Source organism: Salvia hispanica, chromosome 1 (assembly GCF_029641045.1).
Source record: "Salvia hispanica isolate PSC_SH4W2 chromosome 1, Shi_PSC_v1, whole genome shotgun sequence".
NCBI classification, from domain to species: Eukaryota; Viridiplantae; Streptophyta; class Magnoliopsida; order Lamiales; family Lamiaceae; genus Salvia; species Salvia hispanica.
Window position 1 is genome coordinate 2,916,082 of NC_142692.1, and position 13,844 is coordinate 2,929,925.

The 13,844-nt window shown below is 36.8% G+C and overlaps 2 protein-coding genes across 6 annotated transcripts; one reads left to right on the forward strand and one right to left on the reverse strand.

Annotated features, from left to right (window-relative positions):
• The first annotated feature begins 2,058 nt into the window (after positions 1–2,058).
• Positions 2,059–4,185, forward strand: LOC148933089 (uncharacterized). Its single transcript, XM_089063327.1, has 2 exons — positions 2,059–2,667; positions 2,797–4,185. The coding sequence occupies exons 1-2, from the start codon at positions 2,062–2,064 to the stop codon at positions 3,901–3,903; spliced, it is 1,713 nt and encodes a 570-aa protein (XP_088919453.1). The 5' UTR covers positions 2,059–2,061; the 3' UTR covers positions 3,904–4,185.
• Positions 4,186–4,970: 785 nt separating this feature from the next.
• Positions 4,971–8,898, reverse strand: LOC125223423 (mitochondrial thiamine diphosphate carrier 2-like). 5 transcript variants are annotated; one of them, XM_089063138.1, is made up of 9 exons: positions 8,811–8,898; positions 8,579–8,713; positions 8,218–8,365; positions 7,861–7,977; positions 6,784–6,895; positions 6,434–6,561; positions 6,048–6,200; positions 5,751–5,894; positions 4,971–5,461 (listed from the first exon to the last, which is right to left on the reverse strand). In XM_089063138.1, the coding sequence occupies exons 3-9, from the start codon at positions 8,332–8,334 to the stop codon at positions 5,243–5,245; spliced, it is 990 nt and encodes a 329-aa protein (XP_088919264.1). In that variant the 5' UTR covers positions 8,335–8,365; positions 8,579–8,713; positions 8,811–8,898; the 3' UTR covers positions 4,971–5,242. The 5 variants fall into 5 exon arrangements, with proteins under 5 accessions (XP_088919264.1, XP_047982521.2, XP_047982520.2 ...); XM_048126564.2 differs by lacking the exon at positions 8,811–8,898 and having other exon boundaries at positions 8,605–8,792; XM_048126563.2 differs by lacking the exon at positions 8,811–8,898 and having other exon boundaries at positions 8,579–8,792.
• Between the last annotated feature and the right edge of the window lie 4,946 nt (positions 8,899–13,844).

Genomic DNA, 13,844 nt, shown 5'->3' on the forward strand with positions numbered 1-13,844 from the left:
TAGAATTTTCTGACCTGTGAATAAAGATTCTTTATGCGTGCATCGTGCGTGCACCTACTCAACCGAATGTATTTGCATTTTATCATCACTAAACCGAATTACTATTTACAAATCCAATGATTGTTGCGATAATTAAACCTTGCAAAGTGATTCTCTTCTCTCTCACACGCAAATCATTTAATTATTTTTACCCTTCATTTGAATTAGATAATAATTTATGTTACCGATGAAAATGTGTTCAAAGGTGGTGCAATCTTTATGGAGTCCTACCGCCCTACTTAGTATAAAATTGTTACTACTAGTTTACCCTTCACTAATGGTAAGTTGACTATTTTTTTCACATGGAAATAAAGGCCATTATTATTTTAGTCAATTTAGACAATCGTTCTTATAGCAGCCACATTAAGTCAATTTGTGTCTTACAATAAGATTATTCTTCCTCCAACACGAAAATTATTTAATTTTTTTCATTTGTTTGAATTAGATAGTTATTTGACTAAAGACTGGAAACACATTTTAAATTATAGTCTTTTGGTTGAAAAATTGTTGCTATACCAATTAGACCATTCGATAACGGTAAGTTGACTATTTTTTTTCACTTTGTTAACACTCACTTCCACCTAAGCGTATTTGTCATTGTACATTTCATTAGTCGAATTTATTTCTTGTTTATTTGAATTACACCGATTTATTATAAGTTTATTCTTTTCCTTTTCAACCCCAACTCATATTAATTATTTCTGCCCGCGAAAAATCACATTATTTTTTAATAGTTGCAACTCATTTTCCCATCTGTTATATTAATTTGTCATTTTTTTTTAATTAATAATCACAATTTTCATATTGGTTCATAAATTATGAATTATAAATTAAATGATGTACAAATATTATAATCTTACTATCACAAATTAATAAATCAATGCACAGAGTAATATACATTTATGTAATTATGTATATCGCTCTCTATCGCACGCACAAACACATCCGTGGTGCGTGTTCCTGCTCGTTCGTGCAAGTAGACTTATATTTTTTTTTTTTACTCTACAAAATAGGTCAAATCATAGCTCTAATTTAAGTGCTAATTTGTTGGCGTGTGTCTAAGTTCCAACATATATTATGCATAATTAACCCATATTCGTTACTATTTTATTGGCAATACTAACTTCTTAATTGATAGGAGTACTATTTTATTCCTATCTATTTCGAGAAAAAAAAGAAAAACCTAGATAAAAGAAATGAATCCACACACTCCTCCACCGCGCGTGGGGAAGAGTTGTTCGGCACTCGCTATATATTTCTTCTTCCATTCTCATGAACTCAAATGAGTCTTAAAACGCAGCCCATTGCGAAAAAAGACAGGTTCTTCCCTCTTTATCGCGTATGCATAAAGGTTTTTTATGTATGGTCGGACGTAGACGACGTCCCCTGTTTCTGTATTTTGGTGTATGCTCTGTTTTGTCGTTTCACATCTAAACCCCATTCTTTTCCCTCCAAACAAGCCCTTCAAATTATTTGTCTTCTTCTTTATACATGCATAGATGTGTTTGTAAAAATGTTTCTAATATGTTTGTGTTCGTCTTTTTTCTTGCCGATGTCGGTTTCTTTTATGTTTTGCTTTGTGAAAAGTTGGGATATTTATGGTGAAAGATGGAATTTTGTTTGTATCTACGATACTTTAATGGCTCGATCTTAAGTTTATTGTGGTTAGGTTTTACGGTTTTGGTTTTGGTTTCCCAAAATTTGAGTCTTTCAAGGTGCAATTGGGTATTGTGTAAAGAGCTCATTCTTTAATTTCTACTACATTGTTATCTGTTTTGGGAATCATGGTGATTTGATTTTGATCATGTGTATATCATTATGTGTCAAGATACTTTTTTTATATTTTTTCATCAGATCATATGTAGAGAGAAGGGTAGGTTTTGGAAAAACTCTGTTTTGATGGTTAGTTTTTCTCCCTTTGTTTGGTTTATGATGATATGTCTAAGCTATGATGGATTGACTCCATGTTTGTTCTTGATTGAGTTTTGATATTGCACAAACTGATGCATCTTTAGTTGGCAGATGACTAATTGTATGGAGAATCATGTTGCATCCTCGTTGTGTGATGTGTTTGGGGAGCCAGAAATCGTGCCTAGAGTTGGGGATGAATATCAGGCTGAATTGCCTCAGGTTCTTGGAGATTCGAACACTTTGTATTGCTCGATGGACTGTGCAGATGAGGAGACCAGAGGTGATTCCCTGCAAAATTTCCACATTGGTTCGCGAATAAAGTTGGCGTGGATAAGCAGTGAGCGATCTGGTATGAGGGGATCACTTGATCGGATGGATGAAATAGACGAGATAAGTGGTAAAGACTATCGTTTGGTGCCTGAAATCTGTGATGGATGCTGGTCTGAAGCTGAGAAGGGCTGTTTCCTTCTTGGATTGTACATATTTGCAAAGAACTTTGTCGAGATAAAGAAATTTGTTGGGACGAAGGACATGGTAGCTGTGCAGTCGTACTACTATGGGACGTTCTACTCTTCACCGGAGTATCAAAGATGGTTCAGCGCTAAGCACAAGAGACGCAAATTAGGCCGGGGATTGTTTTATGGGCTAAGGCTGCAAGAATTTCTATCTAGGGTGCTACCAAGAGTAGGGGAGGAGTTTCAGAATGCTCTATTGGAGGTACTTTTTGTTGATCTTTTCGTCTAAACATCTACGTTTTTCTTGATTGAGAGCCAAATAGTGCAGAAATGTGCTGATTTAGTGCACTTTTGTGCTGATTTTGTGCATTTGGTTGTTTTTTCGTTCTAGGTTTCTAAATCATTTGAGAACGAAAAGATGTCAGTGGCAGAGTATGCCTTCCGATTAAAGGCGATGATTGGTACAGAGTTGCTTGTGGAAGCCGTTGGCATTGGGAGAGAGCATCAAGATCTCACTGCAATGGCTACGAGGCACTCAAAGACACGCCATGATATGCCATCAGAGAAGGTGTATACCTCACTTACAACAGCTGAGATATCGAACTTGTTGAGTGGAGAGCACCGGCTGAGCAAGGCCAGATCGAACGATCTGTTCTGGGAGGCAGTCTGGCCTCGTCTGCTAGAAAGTGGCTGGCATTCGGAGGAGGCCACGAACTACAGAGACGTTGCTAGTTCAAATGCAAATCCTAGCCTAGTTTTTCTTATTCCCGGAGTGAAGAGCTTTTCGAGGAGAGAACTGGTGAGAGGTGATCAATATTTTGACAATGTGGCTGATGTGTTGAGAAAGGTTGCTCGAGAGCCTGCCCTGCTCGAGCTCGACCAAGAAGGCCTTGGTTGCAGCAACGAGGCAGAACAACGTGGATTGCCTAATGATGAGAATCATTGCGGTTTTTCCCTCACTGTTGTGGATACAGGCCTCCCAGATGGGAAGGTAGTCGAATTCATAACCTTCCCATCTGCAGCAGAGATCGGTCGTGAAACGCTTGATGAGGCTACAATACTAGGCAAGAAACGCTGCCATGATGCCATGGGTGCGGATGAAGAAGCTCGTGCGACTTCCCCTGATGCAAGAACTGCATTAGTGCACAAGAAACGCACCATTCGAGGGCAAGACGAAGATGAAGTAAGCAAGAATCTTGATATATTGCCATCCACTAGCAGTAGCAGCAACAACAGCAGCAGCAACATTGAACCTCAGTTTTTTATTGACCTCAACTTTCCTCCAGAGGCCGAGGATGGCTCCTTTTCTGCTGATCACTCAGTCCACGAGCAAGAGCAAGATATCATCGCTTCAAAAAACAATCTTGAAACTGCTAGCTCGAACCAAACAAGGTTTAGCACAAGGCGAAGGCCTCCAACAATGAGAGTGCTAGAAGCTTTTGCGCACGGATACTTGAGTGTGAACAAGAAGCCGAAGAAGAAGGAAGACGGGCAATGAGCAAGCGATGTTGAGCTCGGGATTGGAAGAGGAGATTTATCTGACAAGCTGTGCGTTTTTTGCTGCTGCCATGTGAAAAACAAGCAAAGAAAGTGGTGCTAGTTGGCAGCATTCAAGAATAATTTTGTAGGTGAGAAAGCAAAGAGTATTTTCTTGCAGCTGATTTAGGTGCTGCAGATGATTCTTACCAAATACCAATCAACTTTTGCAGTGATTTCATTGTTGCAACTTTGAATGTAACAAATAGCATGAAAAAAATTTCAAGTGTGGATAATGGTGATAAAGTTGAGTGTCCATTGCTCCATTAGCACACTTAGGTCTCAAATTCTTTTTTGATGATTTTTACACCAAGTTGAAGATTCTGTCACGGTCATAAATTTAACATAGATATTGAGTTCTTTCTTAAATCAAATTTGATGATTTTTAAGAATTAATTATCAAGACTACGGCTGGCAATTTTTGCACGATACGCACAAATTCGCGCGAAATTAAGAGGTTTGTGTCCTTATCAATATTTTTATATTTTTATCAATCCATCAGAATAATCCACTTTTCATTTCTTGTAACTATTTTAAATAATTCACTTTCATTTCTTGTAACTTGTTTATACTTTCCGACATTCATTCTTCACTCACTTTCTACCTTTTATCACTATTTAACCCTTTGTAATAGAACTCATTGTCCACTTACAATGTTAACATTTTTTATAATAAAAAAAGTCACCCACAATACAAGACTATTTTTTGAGACAAAAGAAGAATTTTTATCATACATTCATGTGTATGGCTTATGAGATATATTGTGGGTCAATAGATATAGTAAATTCAAATTACATAACTAAAATTGCAATTACGATAAATAAAAAGAAATAAGGCAACGAAATAAATGCAACCTCAAATGAAAGAGAAAAGATGGTTGATTAAAGATTTCTAACAAAAAACATAAGAATTTAATTTCAGAAGCAACCTCAAATTTTAAATGATACTCCCCTTTCATTTCCAAGCTACATAAAATTGAGGAAGAAATAAGCAAAAAATATATATCCAAGACTTTATCATCAACAAATGTGAAGAGAATTCCAAGACTCTAGAGAAGCAAAATGATCATTACAAGAGTAATAGTAATATAGTCAAAACGTTGTTTCATTAAAATCTATAACATCACTGACTTTCTGCTGTTTTGGCTATATCTATACCTATGGATTATTCCTAGTACAAAACAATATGCAGGTGGTACCCCTCAATTTTGAGGGGACATATCAAGATTAACTGTAAAAAAATTGCTCTAATGCAAAAGGAATGAATGGTTGAAGAAGAGAAAGGTGAAAGAAGAGACAGATTCAAGTCAAAAGGGTCTCTAACCAATCCGACGTGAGCTCGTACGCAACAAAGGTTACAGCACCTGCTGGCGCAGCTTTGACAATTGATGGTGTGATGCCCTTGTATAGACCCGGCCAGCCCTCTTTATGCAAAATTTGGCGTAGGGCATCGTACATGTTTCTGTAAGCACGGTGCTCCACTCGAGCTCCATATCTTGGATCACGTTGCAGCCCTTCGACCTGCAAGTAAAGTCAATTAATTAAGATAAGAGTTTGTGACATGTGAGGTGATAATAAAAGCAACTAACGACTAAAGAGAAGTTCCTAGGATGAGGGAGCCATGAGAAAGAACGGGACGACACTTGGACAAATACACCATCAAGATTACATCATATAGAAGTTTGCATCCTAGGATTATCTAGAGTCTTCACTAGAGCTGCTTTGTTTGTTGTAAACGTAGAAATTCAATCGTGCAGTAGCTGAGATTGAAAATTAAATGAATAATTAATAGTCGAAGCTGGAAATATACCTGAAACCTTTTCTTCACCACATCGAGTGGATGGCATACAGCTTTAGCACAAGTACCAGCAGCCAATCCACAAAGGAAAAGCTGGAAGCTTGAGAGAGAATCATCGGCTCCCATATCATAACCTGATCTGTACTGATTCCAAACCTACACAACCAAGAAAGTAAATAAAATTAAACCATGACAATATAATTAAAGTTCAAACAATAAGTTGCACCAATGAACTCCAGATACATATGAAAGAGGGCGTGTGCGTGTGTGCGGAAGGGAGGGAGGGGGGCAGAGATCATATTAGATCACCATGGTCCAACGTTTGAATGTATCATATGTCCCAAACTGCAATCCGGCGTAAGGAACTATTTCGATCAGTGTGGGTGTCAGTCCAGCATACAGCCCTCGAAAACCACGTCTTTCAAGTATACCAGAGACTGCAGCCCTCATATTAGGATAAACCTGTTTGAGAACACAGCACCATTCAGAAAAACCTCCTTATTTATCTATGTAGCAGACGAAACATCAATGCATAACTAAATTATCTTGTTCTAGTTACAATTAGCAAAATTTACTAGGACAATAGCTTAGTAACTGGGGATTTCAAACGTTGGTTCCTAAATCCGTAACCCCATTCACCAAAATGATAACAATTGAGGGGAACGCTCATTACTTGCAAGAGTATTGCACAATACCTTTGGCTCCCCTTGTGAAGCTAAAAGGGTTCTTATAAGATCAAACGGATAGGATCCGACAGTGGCTGCACATCCCGCTAATGCCCCACTTACATATGAAAGATATGGACTTATATTGATATGGTCTCCTGCATAAAGAAAACAAGTGAGCACAATGTTGTCATCAAAAAGAAAAAATGAAACGTAGGGCAGCTGGATCAACATTGCACAGGAATTTATCATGACAGAAGTTCTTCAAAGCTACAGTATTTATCTATCTCGTCGTAATAAAGAAAGACGAAAGCATACTTTACTTGGTATAACAATATCATGTGCATCAACAGACTGAATAGGAGGAGTAATTTTCAAACCTGACTTGGATGAACCAGAAACAAGTGACTTCAATTTGTGCAGAACTGTAAATTGTATTGCTGTGTACGGCATCACCATAAGCAAGGCTGGGACATTACCCCTCCAGAAACCCTGATAGAGAAAATGAGAGAGAAACAAAATGAACATGGAATGGAAAAAAAGAAGAAGTTACAGGCTCACAAAATGTCAGGACGAGGCAAACGACACATCTACAATTAGTTCCATGGACAAAATAGGCACTACTAAGTTCTTTAATCATTGCAGAGAACTCAAAATTAACAGGCAAGTGGCAATAGAAACCTCTTTCTCCCTCTCTCTTACTAAATTGTTGTAACACATCAACATTGCCAGCTTTCTCACTAAGCATCTCTCTCTCCGTAACATGTCATGGTGTGCAAGTCCCTTCCATTACATGTGCAAATCCTGCCAATATTTCCATGGCATCACCTGCAATAATGGAACCTAGAAACAGCCTAATCACAGTGGAACCCAACATGCCAAGAAGAGAACTGTGAACTGACTGACTGCTGGCCTACAATATTCATTTCTGTTTTTAAACTATCATTCTTCTTTCATTACATATCTTTTCCTCCCCAATTTTCTTTTGTCTGAGCCATAGTTTTTTATTTTGCCATTCACATCTTTGCCTTTAATTCTTATTCTTACTGGATATGCTGAAATCAAAAGAAAGATGGCCCGTTCCCTTTTCTCTCCTTTCTTGACTTTCATTCTGCTATGAATTTTGCAGAGCTCCATGGTCCAAGTTCACTAGCAAAATCTATTGAACTCAGTTCCCATATACCACATATTTTGTCCCCATCCAGCAGTTAATTCCTAGACTTAAGCCCCAATACAAAAATTTCCACCAACCATTAACAAGCACAAGTTTAGGCGGAAACTAGAAGGACTTTATCTTGCACATAATCTCCAAATACAGCATGAGCATGTAAGAAAGAAATACCAAGCATAACAACGAGAACTCCATTCTAAACTCGACCTATAATAAAATAAGGAACGTGGATCCACATGCGTCTTATAAAATGTAAACAAAGTCTATTTTTATAGGTAATCAATACCGGCCAGCCTTCCTCCCTAAAAATGTCCTTTGTTGCTTGCACCATACCAGTATATTTTGATTGACTATACACATCTCGCCGAAGCAAAGCCCATTGCGTTGTGGGTTCCAATTGAACCTGCATCATACAACAAATGAACTCATAATCAAAAAGCTAAACACAAGTATAACTAATAACTTGGACCACAATTCTTCAATAAACCAACTTTTCGTAACAATTGAACTAGAACATCAACCCGAAATCGAATTTTAATAAACCAACTTTTCGAAACCATCGAATTTATACGCTAAGAAGCATAACTAATAACTTAGACCACAATAAACCAACTTTTCAAAACAATTGAACCAGAAAATCAACCTGAAATCGAATTTTAATCACGTCGAGGGGAGATGTGACAGTTCTTGAAATCCCACCCGAAATAGCGCCAGCAGATGCATCAATCAAAGCCCTTTTCAGCTGCCCCGGCTCCTCCATTCCCCTCCTTCAACAATCAAGCTTCAAAAATCTAAAAAAAAAAGACCCAATTCCCAAATTAAACCTCACAACTTTTCAACAACCCTTATTTTGGCCCCATCGGTGTCACCAGAAGCCAGAACTAATGCACTACTACAAAGACCAGGTACAAAACGCATTAATATGCTGCAAGTTGTCGACTTTCACATTATATTAACCAACAACGAGTAAAAGAAAATGGAAATTCAGAAAAATTAAAAATTACCCAAAATTGTAGGGTTTTAGAATTACAATTGAAGGCGAAGACTCTGAAATACTAGTAGGGATTTGGTAGAGTCCAATTGGGCGTCCTGATTATTCAAATCATCCACGCAGCAAAGAAAGAATTAAAGAAACCGACCTGCAAAGAATGGAGGAGGGGAGAAAGAAAGCATTGAACAATATTCTGATGGAGTCAAAGAATCTCCAGGTTTTTGATTAATGGAGTAATTTAATACCGATATAAAAGGTGTTTGTGTTGAGTTTCGCGTTTGCAATCGCTGTCTACAGTAGAAAGCAGAGTGCGTTTCTCACTGCGTGTCTGTGTGAGAGAGAAATTGATTTTAAGAATATTCTTTCGAACATAAGAAAATAAAATCAACTTAGTAGTATAAATTGCATTCAATTCCAATTTTCTATACTCCCACCGTCCCAGCTAATTCGGGACATTTTGATCCGGCACGAGTTTTAAGAAATGTAATGAAAGTGAGTTAAAAAAGTTGGTGGGATATGGGTCCTACTTTTAAAGTATTACTAGTTTATAATAAAATGTGTGAATGAGTTAGTGGAATATGAGGTCCACTGCCAAAAATAGTAAAAGTGAAGTGGGATAAATTAGGTGGAAGGTCCAAAATTAAATTAGGTGGGACGGTCCGAAATAAAATACTGGGTCGAATTATCTAGGACGGAGAGTATATTTAAGAGCAACCTAAATAACCAAATCGAAATTTTCAATTGATTTGATCTTATACATGAAACTCTGATATAGTGGAGTACTAATGTTTACATACTCACATGATATTTAAGTAGGTTTAACTTTTTTGTACTATCAAAAAATCACATGACGCATGGGCTAGAGTGTGATGATGCATTAAGTTAGTTTAACTTTTACCTATATTATCAAAAACTCACATGGTGCACGGGCTAATGTGTAACAATGCATCTTCATATTCATTTAGCTTGTAAATTTATACTACCAAAACAAACATGCGTGACGATATTGAAATGACATGAATTTCATGCATATAAAAAAATGGTATTATCATGGAGTTAAATTCTGAATCTAACTAAACCGAAATTTTAAAATTCGGTTTGATTTTTCGGTTTTTTAAAATACAAAACTTTTTATTTTCGGTCCGATTCGAGAAAAAAAAGAGAAAATCCGAAAAACCAAATTATATTTTGAATATAATATTATATACATATATATTATATTATATATATAAAATATATATTCTTTTAATATACTTTTATAATGTATTATATATATTCTATTAATAGGATTGTGATCAATTATTACTGACTAATTATCAATCACAAATTAAGAGCAATTTTTAGTCATTAGATTAGGAGATCTAGTCATTGAAATAATTGTCACGTGGATTATATATTTAATTTAAATAATTAGTAAATAAACTTAGTATTGATGCCAATTCTATGGTAGTTAAAATTAACAACTTTCTATCTCTTCAAAATTATCTCAAATTATTTTTTCGTAATATATATATATATATATATATATCAAATTAAAGTTAATTTTATAAGCATTTTAACGAGATCTCAATTGCATATGTTCCGACGAAGTTCAGATGATCAATTTGATCATTTTTATTTTAGGTTTCGTATATGTTGATAAACATATTTTTTTTTCAACAAATGCATCAAAAAATTTCAATGTAATGCATGTAAAATATCAATAAAAATGTGTTGATATTTTCGTGTACTTTTGTTGAAATAATCATGTCATTGTGTTTATATTTGTAATACACTATATTGATATAAAAAGACCACATAAATTATAATATGATAACAGAATGACGATCGTACTATTTTGTTGATATTTTATCTCTTATTTATTGAAATTCATGAGATTTAATCTCATTCACTCATCTTAAAATTTAAGGATAATTCAGTCTTAGTTTTGGAGAAGATGTATAAGTAATATAAGAATATATATAACCAAAATATAAGTATGGTATTACCAAATTGTAATTTTATCTTATTTTTAAAAATAGATTTTTATAATTAAAAATTTATATATAGTTCTGTTCTGTATATAATTTTAAAATTTGCAAAAAATGATGCGTAATCATATGTCTGGCGAGTGGCCATCACGTTCGCTTATTATTTAGAGAGTGGGGCGCATGGAAGTGATGTCTCGCGCCCTTTCGCATATCTTGCCAATGGCTTGCAACAAGTTCTGTGACCGTCTCGCTCTGGGACAGAACTCACCCTAACTATTGTGAATTCTCTATGGTCTTGAGTGAGTCTCAAATATATGAACACATGTACACCTCTATAGTAGATACATAGTGCAATTATAAATCAACACCAAACTTTGTTTTTCTATGCACATAATGAACCACAATCATGTTAAATTTATGGAGTAACTCATACACCTTTAAAAACCTAAAATCATGGAAATCGCAACAAAATTTCACTCCCATTGTGCTTAGTATGTTGTGTTATGAGTACTACGTTATGCTTAGTGGAGTTATTGACAGTTGACACATTGAATAAAAATAAGAATCACCTTCATAGTGGCTTCACCAAGAGTTTCCTCTAACAGAGTTAGACATTTAAGACAAGGAAATTGTTTAGTGTGTACATGCAAGTAATATAATACAGTCAAATGAACAAGTGAGCTGTCTACAAAACTATTGGTTAATTTTTTTTATGCATACGCGCATTTCCTATTTTATATATACCTCTCTCATTATTCCACTTAGTCCCATCTCAACAAAATGCAGTTCCGAACTCTGCATATCACTCTACTCTCCGGCAACAATTTGAAGAAAGTCGTCCGGCCCTCTAGGAACATGGACGTCTACGCCGTCGTTTCGATCTCCAACGTGACCGACGGCTCCAAGCAAGAGCACACAACGCCGTCCGACAACAACGGCGGCGCCAACCCCACCTGGAACTTCCTGATGGAGTTCAAGGTGGGCGAGGCGGCTCTACAGACGAGCCGCCTCGCCCTCGAATTCAAGCTCCTCTGCAAGGGGACGCCAGGTGGCGGCGACAGAGACGTCGGCCGCCTCAGCGTCCTCATCAAAGAGCTTCTCGACTCGGCCAATAACAACACCCAGTTCGTCGGCCGAGTCGAGCACGAGGGGGAGCTCACTTTCTCCTACAAATTCAGCGAGATATCACCCGCCCCTGCCGCCGCCGCCGCCTCCTCATCTCGGCCTCCGCTGCCGTCGGGGGCGGAAGTGATGGAGGGTGTGAAGAAATCGGTTTCGTACGGAGCTGAGGTATTGGGCAAGAATGTTAAAGCTGTGTTGGAATCTGAGGCGTTGAAGAATAGCAAGGCTGCGCTTGCCGATTTGGTATCGTCGTCGTTGACGAAGAAGAAGGATGAGGGTAAGTTTCCGTCTTCACCGGCCGATTTCCCGGCCCGGGCCCGGCCCAGACCATCTCGTCAGGCTTCGACTTCGAGGACCGAGGGAACCTCAAGCTTCTATGAAGCTTTAAAGACTACTACATCTAACCTTATATCGTCGTCCGTGTCCAGTATGACCCAACCCGGCTCAAGCAAGGAGTCGGGAAAGACTAAGCCCAAGCCGCGTAAATAGTTATATTGACTAAAGGTCATGTCTAATTTTATCTTTTGTTTGATTGCGAACGTTGTATTTTATTTTTGTCTTAGGTTTATCTTTCTATAGTCCAATTGTACCTTTGCCAATTTTACAAAGTGGGGCAGTTTATAAATGAAAATGTGTGGGTTTGTATGGATTCAAATGTTATTTTCGTAATTATTCGTGCGAGTAATTAATTACAAGAAACTGATATTGAATTCATAAACCATAATGATTAATAATAATACAAGAAATTGAGTAAGCAATCCTACAAATCATCTCCTATTGAAACATCAAAATTCATTTTTTTAATTTCATTTCCTATCGAAACATCTAATATTTGCGGGTCAAGCAGCGTTGACCCGGGTTTGGTGAAAAAGAAAATCTAGTAAGAAAATGCATGGTAAGTGACAATCTAGCTATTTCTTGAATAAAAAACAAGCCCAAATACAAAGCCGATAAAATAGCATTTAAACTTCACAATTTTCTAGTATGACCCATATCTTGGCAAGAAGCCAGAAGAAATGCACCACAACCAAATTAACTTTTACCTATATTATCAAAAAAACACGTTTAGCCTATAATTCGATTTTTATTCGCACCCTTTAATACAATGATAATTGACATTACCACGGAGTTAAATTCTCTTATAGAGTTTTCACTTTATTTAAGAGCTTGTCAACACAATTGAAGCAAGGTTTCGTGGACTAAAATTAACTGAAATTCTTGATTAATTGATTCTATAGCTAACGCGTCGATGTTTCTACTTTCTACGCTATTGGAGTCATCAAACTGGATCAATATATTCAACGTGTCATTCATTCTATTTAATCCATATCATACACGCGCGCGCACGTATAATCAATGAACAAGTGTGAGGCCTTGGGAGATGAGCTTCTAGCAGCCAGTGGGTTAGGTCTCTCCCTTAACGGGCTACTGCGTATCATGATCAGGCCGGAGTATGGAGGCCGCTAAGGCGACGGAATCGCCTTTTTTTGTTACAATAATCAACGAACAAGTGTGAGGCCTTGGGAGATGGACTTCTGGCAGCCAGTGGGTTAGGTCTCTCCCTTAACGGGCTACTGCGTACCATGATTGAACCCCCTCACATGATGTCAGGCCGGAGAATGGGGGCCACTAAGGCAACGGAATCGCTTTTTTTGCTGCAATAATCAACGAACAAGTGGTAGTATATGAAGAAATATGAATTTTTCGCTCCAAATAGATCGTTCACGGAATTAATTAAGTGACGATGTTGTTTAGAATCTTCAAAATTGGGCTTGGTTCAATTCGATTAGTAATATAACTCACTTCGACTATTTTATCATAAATATTTTACTTTTTATACTTATGTTTGTGAATTGATTCGGTTCAAAAGTAAAAACAATTCGAAACAAATCGAATAAAACCTACTACTACTACTACTATATACATAGCACTAATTAGTTGCTTTCGTTCTTATTTGATCTTATTTATTGGTTTACAGCTGTATATATTTTCCTATTATTTTGGTTTCATACTGGACGTGGAACTTTTAGGTAGAATTAATATTGACTTGCTCAAAATTACAAATAATATATGTCAGACTAATTAGTAGTCGGTCGATAGTTAGACTAATTAATTTGTGTTCATATTGATACGATAAAAGCGTATACTTTTTCTACCAAATAAAATAAGATGCACTTGCACCGGCCA